The 13983-nt window shown below is 38.4% G+C and overlaps 1 protein-coding gene across 2 annotated transcripts in view; it reads left to right on the top strand.

The window, feature by feature from the left end:
- The window catches only part of RERG (RAS like estrogen regulated growth inhibitor), a 114313-nt gene that overhangs the window by 12547 nt on the left and 87783 nt on the right, over positions 1 to 13983 (top strand). The window contains exon 2 of one of the 2 annotated variants that reach the window (XM_041736256.1): positions 11949 to 12000. The exons of the other annotated variant lie outside the window; for it this stretch is intronic. Coding sequence (XP_041592190.1) covers positions 11988 to 12000 — 13 coding nt within the window. The 5' untranslated portion in view covers positions 11949 to 11987. The remainder of the gene's footprint in view (positions 1 to 11948; positions 12001 to 13983) is intronic. 2 annotated transcript variants of the gene reach the window in all.

Raw genomic sequence — 13983 nt, 5'->3', positions numbered from 1 at the left:
TTCAAATTTCTCATTGTTATCAAAAGAATGTTTTATACTATGTCCTGTCAATATGATCTCATTTTTTTTTTTTTATAAAAAAGCACTCAACTGTGCTTACTGAAAGGATTGGGGTTAAAACTTCAGGTTTAGCACTGCCTTCAGCCTAGGGTGTGATCCTGGAGACACAGGATCGAGTCCCATGTCAGGCTCCCTGCATGGAGCCTGCTTCTCCCTCTGCCTGTGTCTCTGCCTCCCTCTCTGTCTCGCATGAATAAATAAATAAATCTTAAAAAAAAAACACTTCAGCTTCTTCCTGTTCATACCTCTTTTTATCATATACATTTGCTTGCTTGCTTGCTTATTTATTTATATAGCAATACAAGTAGGAAGCTTTGAAAGTACTTTGAAAAATTACAAGTGTGATATTAATTCGGTCTTCATACTATCATGCTCTTGTTGTCAGAGTCTATGTAGTTCTTCCCCTATAGTTCCTTCACATTTCTGTTTGGACAAACAGTATGGTGAGTTCTTTGACTATCCCATTGCTGGAAGCCCGAGGAGAACACACAGTCTCGCAGGTGGCTGTTACTGCTCCTCTACCGAGTCCATAACATTCCAGACTGTTCTGAGGCAGCAGTTTCTATGCCTTAAGAGTTTGCCCTTTGAAATATGTGAAATGAATAAACATTGAGTTGGGGTTTTTTTGAGGATCAGTATGGAAGAGGTCAATATGCGAGAAGAGTTTAGGAAAGTAATTCAGACTTATGCCTTATCGGGGAAGGAAGCGTGACATGGTATATATATTTTTTGAGGATCAAATCCTATCCTTATTACAAAATTAAAGTGTAAGACATGAAAATATTTTTAATTGAAAGGCTTCTCAAATAATATATAAATGTATGTATCTATATATTTCCCTACAATCTTAGAATATATTTCACATTCATTCAGTTACTCATTTAACAAGTATCTGTTGGACATCACCTTTATGTTCTAGAGTAGTTGCATATGCTACAAAATTCATGTCCATTCCAACAAAGGAGAACAGTAGATATATACCTACTCATCATTATGTCCCCAGACCCTCACACAATATTTGACACAGACTGGATCCTCAATAAAATGAATAAATTGAGTTAGACTCAGTGTGGGCTATCCATGCTTTATAATTTTATTAACAGAGATATATTTTAATGATCTCCTTATTATAACTAAAGTCATTTCCTCAGCTGCGCCTGAATATCTCCAGTGAAAGGAACTCAGTATGACTTGATGTAGACCATTCTATCCTTGAACAGTTGGCAGTCTGTTCCAGAGAAACAGAACCAACAGAATAAGGACACACACACACAATTTATTTATTTGTTTATTTATGCTAGCAAAACTGTTATCTATAGAGCAAGCTGGCAGGCTGGAAGCTCAGGCAGGAGTTAATGTTGTAATCTTTTGGCCAAATTTCTTTCACTCTGGAAACCTATGTTTTTGCACTAAAGGCCTTCCAGTAATTGGATGAGGCCCACCCACATTATTAAAGCTAATCTCCTTTACTTAAGGTCAACTGACTGTAGATGTTAACCACATCCACAAAGTACCTTCACAGTTACTCTTACCGTAATCTGTGATTAAATCATTGGGCACTGCTTTAGCTCAGCCAAACTGGTACATAAAACTATCACAATAGTTATTCCTGCTTGTTACTTTACCTTTGGAACCAAAGGTAGTTCATTAGCTTCTACTCATTGACTTGAAGCTTACCCTCAGAGTTACATGGGGCATTTCAATGCCTCTTCCTTGTGACAGCTCTTAAGACATTTGAAGATAGCTAGCATGCCTGGACTCATGCTGAGTTTTCTCTTCCACAGTCTAGTTACTCATAGTTACTGCATTTGCCCTACAGAGAGTGGTTTCTAGCCACAGCACCATTCTGGCTGTTTCATTTGATCTGTGCACCCCATGAAGTATGGGACCTGGAGGAGAATGCAGACATTTCAGAAATGGGACATCCAGACCAGATCAAAGCACAGCTCTGAATCTGTGGCTACACATCCTGCTTTTGTTAAGACATCCTAAGGTCATTGTTGCCTTCTGGGTGACAGCAGATGCACTGTTGGCTCATGGGGAGGTTACTGCAAATGAAGTTTGTTTTGTTTTGCTTGGTTCGGTTTTAATATATGGTGTTGCTGTGTCAAATCTTCCCAAACTTATATTTTTGTACGTTTAGTCCAGGTGTAGGGATGCCTGGGTGGCTCAGTGGTTGAACGTCTGCCTTCAGGTCAGGGTGTAAATCCCAGGGCAGCCTGGGTGGCTCAGTGGTTTAGCGCCACCTTCAGCCCAGGACCTGATGCTGGAGTCCTGGGATCGAGTCCCATGTCAGGCTCCCTGCATGGAGCCTGCTTCTCTCTCTCTCTCTCTCTCTCTCTCTCTCTCTCTCTCTCTCTCTGACTCTCATGAATCAATAAATAAAATCTTAAAAAAAAAAAAAAATCCCGGCAGTCCAGCAATCAAGTCCCCCATAGGGCTCCCTCTGTCTATGTCTCTGCCTCTCTCTCTGTGTCTCTCATGAATAAATAAATAAAATCTTTAACCCAGGTGTAGAAGTTTATTTTCATCCTTTTAAACATAGTTTCGTTAGATTTCACCTATTCTCCTGGCCTATTCTGGAGACTTTTGGATCTAGTATATGTATCATCCTTATTTATTTTCTGTCATCTAGAAATATGTTGGTTTTAAACATTATGGGCCCTTGATGCTCTTATTCATGCATAGAATTTTCCACTTTGGTATAATTTAGCTCATTGAAATGATTAAGAATCCCAGTGAGTTTTTTTGGGTACTTTATAGCCAGTAAAGAAAAACAAAGGTCTTTGGCTCTAAGTGTGGGGACATTACCAGCATATCACATTACTTCTGTGTTCATTAAATAAATTCTATTTAGATTTGCCTTAGAAAGAGTGATGTGGGAGGATGGCTTACAGTTATAATCCCTTGTTTAATGTTATATTTAGCATTTCTTGTTTTTGTCTCACATTCTTAGGATTCAAGGTATATCATTATATAAAGTGCATAACCGTGATCAGCTTTTATTGGTCCAAGTATCTATTCTCTACAAAAAGTTGTTTTTTAGGGGCACCTGGCTGACTCAGTCAGTTAAGCATCTGACTCCTGATTTCAGCTCAGGTCATGATCTCAGGGTCTTGAGATAGAGTCTGCCTAAGATTCTCTTCTTCTCTCTTTGCCAAACTCAGGCCACAAGCACTCTCAGTCTCTCTCTCTCTCTCTCTCTCTTTCAAATAAATAAATCTTCTTTTTAAAAAAAGAAAGGAAGTAATTTTTCAGACACTCATCCAGGATTTGAATGTAAACTTCTGTACTAAAATGGAAGGATTTATGTGATTAGGAACTGCCACTGCAAATCCCCACTGAGTTTGGAAAGAGATTTTCTTCATTAGGTTATCCCAGTTGCTAGCAAACTTTAGCCTACCTCAGAATCACATGGAGGGCTTGTTCAAATACATGTTTCAAGAGGCTCTGGTTCAGTAGATCTGTAGTAGAGTCAGATAATTTGTATTTCTAACAAGTTCCCAGATGATTCTGATGCTGCTAGTCTGGGGACCACGTTTTGGGAACCATTGTGTTAAGCTTGCTAAGTACTCAATTTCCATTTGAAATAGGTGTTTGCAACATTGAAAATGCATAGAGCTCTTCTCCAGCTGTGTGTTAGAAACAGTGAGTGCCAGTCACTGCCATAAGTACTGGTGATACAGTGGTAAAAAAAAGGATGGGCTATCTGCCCTCATGAGGCTAATCTGAGTGTGAGTGGATTAGGTGAGCCAAAAATACTCTCTGGGACAAAGCAAATGTGAGGTTTTTCTGAGGTTCCTTACAACTAGAATTTTTCACTCTTATGGTAAGTTTTCTTTTAAAAAAAGAATATATATTAAAAAAAAAAGAATATATACTTCAACAACTGTGACGTGCTGAGCTTTGGTTTTGGGATGAGATGTTTGACAATAGTAGGGGTCAGTTCAGCTAAACTGCATTGTTAAGTGTCTGGAAATTAAACATATAGCCTAAGACCACAATACTGAACTTTCTACTGAGAGAAGCTAAGCAGTCCACATAGGAATTGAACCCATAACCTTGAACTTTTCATTAACACCAAGCTTCACCATGTCAAGTTAAGGCAAATGTAGAACTAAAGTAAGATAGTTTTACTGTTGGAACAATGACTTGGAAAAATGATTTTTAACTGCTTTTTGACAGTGGCATTTATAAAACTTATGGAATGGTATGTAGAACTCTATTATTGACAAAAGTTCCTAAATTCCCACTCTTGGGGTAGAAAGATAACATCTTTTTCTCACTGATGCATTTCCTGGTTTTTTAAAATATTTCTTTTAATTCTCTTTTGTTCAATGCCATTGGGCAGTAATTTAAGAGGTAAAGCCAAAAATTTAAAAAGAATAAAAAATTGTGAATATTTATTTGTCTGAAAACTATTTGACTTTTTTGTGCATTATGAACCCCATAAATTACAACTGAATCTAACAACTGAGCCAGCTTCCTAGTCATTTGGCAACACATGTTAAGTTAAAGGTTTTAAAGGAAGATTCAGCCATGCATGGTGATATGAGTAATGGTTATCTGTTCCAATGTCAGGGACATTTTTCCATTCAAATATTTTATAATCTTAAATTAATTTTTCTACAGTGTTCCAAAAGAGATGAAAACAGGAGCATAGCAACCATGAATTTGGATCTTTGAGTCCCAAAATTTAATCCATGATTTCCTGTCTCTCACTTATCAATTTACAAATGTTTATGAAATTTCCTCCTATGTTCCCAACTCTTCCACTCTCTCCATCCTCCTATCTATAATTTCAGTATTTATGGGGGAAGTCCAGAGAACTATATCCTTGTTTTTGTCTTCCAAGACCTTAGTGCTTTGTTGGATATGTATGAATTACAATTAGAAATCAGCTAGCGATAGTTTGTGTTCCAGCAGAACGATTGATTTTTATAATTTTTTATCCTGAAATGTTTTTAAAAAGAATTGTCAGAGTTGCAAAACAGTACAGAGAGTTCTCGTGTATGCATCACCTAGCTCTTCCTGGTGATAACATTTTATGTAACCACAACGTATTATAAAAACCATGAAATTACATGGACAAAATGCCAATTGCATTGCATGGATACAACTAAGCTATAGATCTTAGAATGATTGATTTTTTTACTCAATTCTGGCTCAAGGCCCATTTGGAAAGATAGTTGGGGAGGAATACAGAAGGAGAGCCTTCGAGAAAGGATGGAACTCTTCATGAGTTTTCAAAAGGTGAAATCTGATAAATTACTTATCAGAAATTTATAGAGGTATAATTGCAATTTAGCAATTTAGATCATACATAACATGTTCTAGCAGTTTAGTTCAGACCATAAATGCTAGAGGAATTGAGAAAAGGAAGAGAAATCAGTGGAAAATACTTGGAGAGACCTTGAAGGAGGCTTCTCTCTTATTTCTTATCTTTCAAGATTATGATGTTTTCCTCATACCAATTCACATATGTCATGAATGTTGGGAATTAGAAGGGGGGAAAAGGACAACAAAGTGAAAAAAGAAAGAGATAGGAACTGAATGGTAGTCAGGAGAGAAGAGCTTTCACCATCATGCTGGTTCAGTCCCAGGAAAAGTCCTCTAAAATATGCTCAGAGCTAGTTCAGCAGTCCTCATTCCCTTCAGTGGCAGAAGCACAGCCTTGGAGCCCAACAGATCATTTGGGAAGTGTGTGTGTGATTAGCTTACTTACCTTTGGGGAGCCCAGTTTCCTCTTCAGTAAAATACAAATGATAATAATCATCTTATATGTGGGCTCTGGTGCACCCAAACCAAATGAGATCTAATAATAGTCAGCAATAATAATAACTAGCTAATGCTTACAGCATCAATTATAAGCCAACCACTATTATAGGACACAACACATATGACCCCAAATAATTACCTCAACTACTCTATAGATTTGGCCCTATTACTATCCCTTCTTAACAGATGGGTAGCTTGAGGTCCCAAAGAATAAGTAATTTGTGCCAGGCCACACAGGTAGTGACTGGATTCTGGCAAAGCTGGAATTCAAACCCAGGCATTTTGCCTTCACTGTCTGTCCTTTTATCTATGATACTTGTGAAGTTTTCTAACAAAATGTCAACCACAATACTAGAAATACTCAGTGAGTTTTTTCTTTCCCTCTCCTGCCCCCTTCTCTTCCTCAGTACTTAGAAGCACTCATTTAGATAATTTGGTATCTATGAAAACTACTTTATTTACTTGATCCATTACTAAGGAAAATGAGGAAACAGAACAGAGAAGACGGTGATTACTAAGAGATCTTATTGCCTTATATTACATTTTTATTCGGCTCAGTTTTAAAAATAATATTTCTATTCCAAATTCTGCCTATGATTTCATGCTAAAACCTCTCATTTGGCTTTTGAGACCCAGCAGTATGTGAAGGAGGTGCTAAGGGAAGAAGATGGAAATTATAAAGACAGAAGAGCCTAACATTGCATATGTGAAAAATGTGAAGTGTGTTAAATATCCTCAGTGGGAAGGGAGGATACATTAATAAATTGACCTGGAAGAGCCCCAAAAGCAAAACTCAGAAGCTTTTTAAAAACATGAAAGTCCTAGCATGTCAACATTAAGGAAAATGTATAGTCAAGTCAAAATTTTAAAATGATGTTGTGTGTTAAAAATATTGGATTGCAGAGATTTCCTCCATTATTTGTCACAATAGGAGAGTGTTGTTTTTCTTCACTGAAATACAAGATGTTCTTGTGAACCAAATAGCTGAAAGAACCAGGCTCCTACACAGGGCAAAATGCCAAAAGGCTTCAAACATTTTATGAGGGCAGATTGGGCAGGTTTGGATCCCATCAGATAACTCGAGATCCTTTATCTGCTATGAATAATTCGTGATTAATTATTGCTGGAGACTTATAGGTCAATAAATTTGTTAAAGTATGATGCTGCTTATAACTGCAAGGGACTACCATCATTTATTGTTGCCAATTATTTTTAATCCGATAATTGATAATTCATTTTATATTGTAATTCAAATTACATTTTGGTGGTGTTATTTTGGATGAATAATTGGCATAAACAGTTGTGATGTCAAGGTGGAAACTTTGCATATAGTTTTTCAGGTCACTGTTTCAGAATCAGTAAAAAGGAGGTTTTTTTCAGTGCAAATTACAAAATTCTCAAACCAACCATCATGAGAAAATGTAGCTTCTGTAAGTGCATTTTACTTAAAGTATCATGAAACAAGATTTTTAAAGATTATCTTTTATTTATGCAATATTGCATTGCCATAGTTAGTAATTAAACACTTCTATATTATTTGATACCCTATAGAATAGTCATCAGAGTCTCCCAAATTCCTTTGCTTAGTCAAGCTTATTTTAAGCACCTTGTATTAAGTTCTGACACAATTCGCACTATTGATATGTTTATTTCTAACATGTCCTGGTTTGAATGACTCCAAATTTACTATAATTTTATGACAGTGAAAGGGTTTTGTTTTATTGATAAACAAATGCAAACATAAAGGAAGCAATTTTCAAGAAATATCAAGTTTATTTTAATCTTGGAGTATTTTTCTATGAAGATATATCAATAAAGGTGGAAACGAAACTGAATTTTAAAAGATACTGGACTAGCCATTCAATTAAATTAGGTAATTTTCTAATCTCCACTGTTACTTGATGAATGTCTATATGTGTGTGTGTGTGTGTGCATGTGTGTGTGTTGACTAAGAGTATTACTCCAAAAAGTCAAAACCTAAACCCTCTATGAGTAGTGTTTCCTAAGTTTGAAATATATGGAAAATTCTGAGATTCTAATGGGCTTAATATTTCGTCTTCATTTAGTTTCATATGTAGCTTTTTAGAGCTGCAGACAGAATGGAAAGATTAAAGTGGAATGCAGTAGACATATGGGGACATACAGAAACAAAACAAAACAAGATACCCACTCATAGTCTTTTGGAATAAACAAAAGGAAACAAAATACCCACTCATGGTCTTTTTGAATGCCATCACCAAATGGAAACATTTGATAAAATGTGTTAACTATAGAAACAGTAACAACTGTGTTATTTTAAAATATTTGCATTGGAAAAAGATTACCTCCTGTTGCCACCCAGAGCCTCACCCATAGCTGGTTTATATGAGGTAGTTAATGAGATTTGGGATTTTGGAGCTGGTGAGAATAATGTGAGCTTTGGGACTATGAACAGATATAATAGACTGTAAATATTGAGAACCTTAGAATGTAGTGAATATATTTGCATGTGGAACTCCCATTGGGGGCTGTGAGAGCATTGCAGAGTAATGACTCCCCAAAGATATCCATGCCCCAATCTCAAGAACCTGTCAATATATTTTCTTACATGGCAAAGGGGACTTTACAGATATGATTGAAGTTATGAACCTTGACCTGAGGAGATTCTTCTAGATTGCCCAGCCTAATCCCATGATTCCTAAAAATTGAAGAACCTTTCTAGGCTGAGGTCAGAGATGTGCTGCAGGGAGGCTAAGGGAAGATGTGACTAAGAAGGAATGGTCACAGAGGTGTAATGAGGTGCTGGCTTTGAGGACAGAGAAAGGGGACCATTGGCCAAAAAATGTGGGTAAACTCTGGGAGCTGGAGGAGGCAGGGAAATGGATTCTCTCCTAGCCTCCAGAGGAGCCCTGATAACTGTCAGGGGCCTACAAAAGTATAAGATGATAAGTTTGTGTTGTTGAGTAGTAAATGTGTAATAATTTGCATTCTTGTGCATGAAAATTGAGGCTCCTAGAAAATTTGGCTGCATACAGTGTGAAACTGCTGAGAATCAATATGTTCTATACAGAATAAGTTCTCTGAGTCTGTGTCTACATTTGCCCCCTTGCCCCGAAGTTCAAAATAGTCTGTGAAAACTCAGGAATGGAGTCCTAATAAGACTTCATGGAGACCAGCTGAGTGGAGATGACCAAAATCCTAAAGAATCATAGCTAGTTAGTTTCCAAGTACAGGGCATCACAGTGAGTGATCATTTGAGTGAGGCATGTTCTGGGTGGACTGGAGTCCTGCACCCCTCTTGGAAAAGGAGGGGCTACCTTAGAGAATGGTACACATAGGAGAGGAGGCTATACCCATAGTTGTTCAAACCATGCACATATCTCAATGGATGCATCCTCACCAAGGGAGAAGACAGTAAGAGAGATAAAAGGGAGAGTTTAGTTTACCGCTAAGAGAACTGAAGCATTGAATATGGGGATCCAGGCCAAGTGATATCCTCATAGACAAAGCAGTTTATGATCTTTAGGCATCTTGGTTTTCTATGGGCCCTAGATAACCTGGGCTTTTTTAGGGCAGACACCTAAAGGAAGCAAAGCTGGTGGCACAGGATGAAAACCAGTCTCCCTAATACAGGTTGCTCAGCCTCTGAGTCAGGCTAAATAGTGCCCTGGGTCAGGCAGGGCAGCCTGTCCACTCTCTGTGCACTGCCCACCCCCATGAGCACACATGCTGAAGACAGATGGGTGTAGTGTGCCCTGGTCTGTATAGTCAGGAATTTATAAGGTGCAGGGCTCACATTCCTAAAATGACTTAAGTTAGCTTCATGAGAACATTCTGTTGTCTAGCATTGAGAGCCCCTAAACAGTGAATAATAAAAATAGCTTCCTTCACAGAACACCAGGCATTTTACAAGATACTTTACTTATAATACCTCACCTAATGGCTCATCATAGCACCACCATTTAGGTCTTGTTATGATCTCTGTCTTACTGATGAGTAAATGGAGGTTCCAAGAGGTTTAGCAACTTGCCCACAGCATAGATGTAGTGAATGGTGGGTCAGAACTGGAACCCAGGAGCTCAGACTGCAAATGCTAGCTCTCTTCAGTTCTAGGCCTTGCCTGCTTAGACTGTCCTAGTCGAGAGTAGTTCAATTTCGCCAATCCAATAGTATCAGAGAATGCAAATATCTCCCAATTGTTTCACATTTAACTATTGGTAATTTATGAGATCCCCATTGGCCTCCAAAAGAGTCTGCATTTTATGATACCTTGCTAATAACTATAATAATTTTATGGCTCAGTAGCCAGACTTCTTGAATTCGGATCCTGGCTGCACTGCTTCTTGGCTTCCCTGTAATGAAAGCTACAGAATACAGGCATTTTTGTGTTATGACACGTGCAACAGCCCCAGCATCCAGACTAGTGTTTGACACATTGTATGTAGTTGCTCAATAAATATTTGTAGAATGAAAGACTGCCCCAGGTGTCATTGTAAGTATTAAGTGGAATAATCTATGAGCATACTTAGTGCCTGACAACTACTGAAAGCTCAGTCAGTGTTAGCAATTGTTATTATACATGAGATGGAACCCCTCGACCTTACTTTGTGATTAGAAACTTTCTCCCTTGTTCCTGACCTTGCTTTCACCTCTCTTCTTGCTCTCACCTAGGACTCTTCTGTTTCAGTGTCAGCAGTTAAGAAGGATCACACAGTATTTGTAAAATATAAACTGTGAATGCTGAAGAATAGCTATTCCTCTCCAGTACAACACAATAGGGGTAAAAAATCCCTTTCTTTGAATGAACTACTGCCTGCAACTGGGGAATCACCACTTCTGCGGGTCTTTAGAAAACGATTTATTATCCGAGAGAGGTGGCATGGATTTTGTTTTCAGTGTGAACTAACTATTCACCACTCACCAAAAGCTTTCTCTTCACTTGTATGTTTACTTGAGTTGACTCGGCATATTTTGGGTGCGAGGTCCACAGTCTTGGAAGTAGAGGAGACCTGACTGACCTTTGCACGAGGGCTTAAAACTCAAGCACAGTCACTCAGATGAAGCCTGAGCTGGGGGTTGCATCTGTTTGAGAAATACTTCTCAAGGGAAAAGATCGACTAAGACAAGGGGTCATTTTCCAGCATATCTCTGCCAGCCTTGTAGCAAGCTGATGTTAATTATCTTCATCCAGGGTCAACTCTTCAGTCAGAAAAGCTGTGCCTGGGTAGAACAAAATGTTTTCCTTTTTTCCATCAACAAACAAAACCTCTGCATCCACACCATTCCACATGGATGGTGTGCACATCCCACATATCTCTAGGCCTGGGCTGCTTTCTAACTTGACTCAGGATGGATCCTGTTCAACAAATTGTTGACTGCAGAGGGCTTACTGACATAATTTGTGGAGGAATAGCCATTTCTTTCCCAGATTTTAAACGTCATGAAGGGAGAAGAGATGTCATTGGCTCATATTCCTCAGGTAGTCAAAGGTCACACAGCTTTGAGAGTGTTGCTGTGGGTAAAGCATGCATGCAGTCCAGTGAGCATTCTGGGTAGACACCTATGTCCTTTTCACATGCTTGTCTGTCCACCTTATTTTAAATATCTCAAGATACATAAAACACAAAACCATCTGATTGAGTGGCTCTCCATCTTAAGTTGTTCATAAATCTAATTTAAATGTGATTTGGTAATGGGAACATAGGATGGTAACTGAAGCTGCAAGCCTTCTGGGGAGGAGGCATGTTAATAGTGTATTTATCATCAGTGATGCAACTTCTAGGTATCTGCTTGCCTCAGTTTGGTGCCATATGGCAGCCAACTCTGATTTCCTCCCACCTTCCTGAACTGATTTTCTTTTGACCTCAGTTCAGTTTGAGACAAATAAATGCTGATGGATCTGGGCAATTAACTAAACCAACAGTTAAAAAAAAAAAAAAACAGCCAAACTTGTTGTGCATTAAGAAAGTAAATGGAGATTTTCCATGAATGGTTTCAGAACCAGGATACACAATCATCCCCAGAGCAGAGTGAAGGCCACCTACTTAGCAGGAAGAAGATGAGTAGGCAGGAAAGATTGGAGATTAATAATGACCTGTCTCTGATGATCCAACTCTTTACTTCCTAATTAGGTACCTTTGGCATTTGGGACAGTGGCCTTTGTACATAACATGGGAAGGACAGGTAAGGGGTCTCAAAGAGTTTGTACCTCATTGCATCTGTATTGGGTTAGGCTAATCCTTAGCCCATATTGGACCTTACCCATAGCAACCCTCTTGAAGGCAGTGAGGAAATCTCTGCCATTCTGCCACCATCTCTGGGTGACTCATTAGAATCTTTCCCTACTTGTCATTAGCCACAACTATAATGATGTTCAGGAGGACTTTACCCAAGTCACTTTGCAAGCATTAATTTGATACACTCTAACTTTCTGGGGAATGCGTTAAACCTTTGTGTATTGGAAGACAATATATAAAGATCCTTAAGAAACACACACACACAAAAACTCTCAATTTCTGATACATGTTGAGGGTGAATCCTTGATGTAAGTTACTCTGTGCCATCTAACAACCTGGAAATTGATCTTGCTTAACTGGTGGATATTGAGATAGTTGTGGAAATTATACCTGGAGAACCTGACAACCACCAGTAGGATTTTCTTTATGGATTTCATCAAGTTCTCAGTGGTCAGACAATCAACCCAGTATCGAGCAGCAACCAGAGGGTGAAGTATGGACACAAGCAAGAGGTCCTGCTATGGTCAACAGAATTGCTTTTAACCAATACAGCAAAATAGCACTCCTTTCTTGGCAGCTGTAAACTGGACATCGTGTTAAGCATTCCTGGAAGAGATGGGCTCCAGGCTTTTAAACAACACCAAGACTGTATATATAGTGCATGAATCTGAGATAATGGAATGCTAGTAAAAGAGCGAAACATTCCGACTACAGATTTTACTGAACACCAACCTTTTTCAAGAGATCAGGCTTCTTTTTTTTTTCTTAATTAAAAACATTCCACCTAATAAAAGCTATTTTCAAAAGCATAGGTTCTGAGGGAAGAACATATATATTTTGAGACCTGGGGAGCAGCAGACAATATATGAGACAGTAGAGAAAGAGTGCTTCAAAAGATCAGTTTCCAGTGACTTCTAAATGATCATTTATGATCATACTTAAATGTCTTTTGCCTTTGCTCCCTTAATAGCAGGCCTGGAATGTGCTGTTGAAGGAAGTCAGTGTTTGTTATTTAGAGTCCAGCCTGGATCCTGTGAATGTGTGTCATGCAAGCATAGATGTCCTACAGCTGCACACTCTCTTTTACCCTTCAGCATATTATTTAGCATAATCCCCCCCAAAGTTCTCAAAACAGGGAAATAATCTTAAATCCTTGCACAGTTTGTGAGTCATTGTTTTGATTGTTCTTGAGGTACTTACTTTTTTTCCTGCTGGCAAAGGAAAATCTCAGATTCAAATCCTTTTGGGGGAGGGGTGGGAAAGTAGAGACTAAAAAGGAGCAAGGCTCTTTTCACCGATTCACTCCTTTTTGTAGTATAATAATAACCTGAATCCTTTGCCTTCCATTGAAATTTAGGAACAGGAGAATGCATGCAGGGAAAATAATAGCCAAGTGTTTTTAGGCAGCGTTCCCTCCTTTGCAATGATATTTATACTTGCTCTTACTTACAATATATTTTCTATCCAAACCAGACTCAGAGTTAAAATGCTAGATTATCAGGAATATCTTCCAGCTCTAAATTCAGCACCCTTTCTATTATTTTGTATTTTCATATGTCTGTTATTATGTCATGGACCCTTATAGGTTTCTAAAACTGTCATATTAAGGGGAAACAGAAGAGAGAATTTCGGTGCGGGAAGTGTGGGAATGGGTGTGGAGTTCAGACAGGCAAGTATAATTCTCTAATAAAAGGAATCAGGATTCTCTGGAGAAATGGTTGGTTCCAGGGCTGGGGCAGACAAATGAAAGATGAGCATTGGATATCTTGTGGTGTCAGAAAGTAAGGAAGAACTGAAAAACAGAGCATGGAGGCATGCCTACTAACCTGAAAGGGCTTCCAGGGGTGAGAACTGAAATAATTTGAACAAAATACGAACATAAACCCAGTACTGATTATAACCCTGGAGGAAAACATGGATATTCTTGCAT

Source organism: Vulpes lagopus, chromosome 21 (genome assembly GCF_018345385.1).
Source record: "Vulpes lagopus strain Blue_001 chromosome 21, ASM1834538v1, whole genome shotgun sequence".
Taxonomy (NCBI): domain Eukaryota; kingdom Metazoa; phylum Chordata; class Mammalia; order Carnivora; family Canidae; genus Vulpes; species Vulpes lagopus.
The sequence above is the reverse complement of the archived record's forward strand: the minus strand, read 5'-3'. Positions and strand labels throughout refer to the sequence as shown.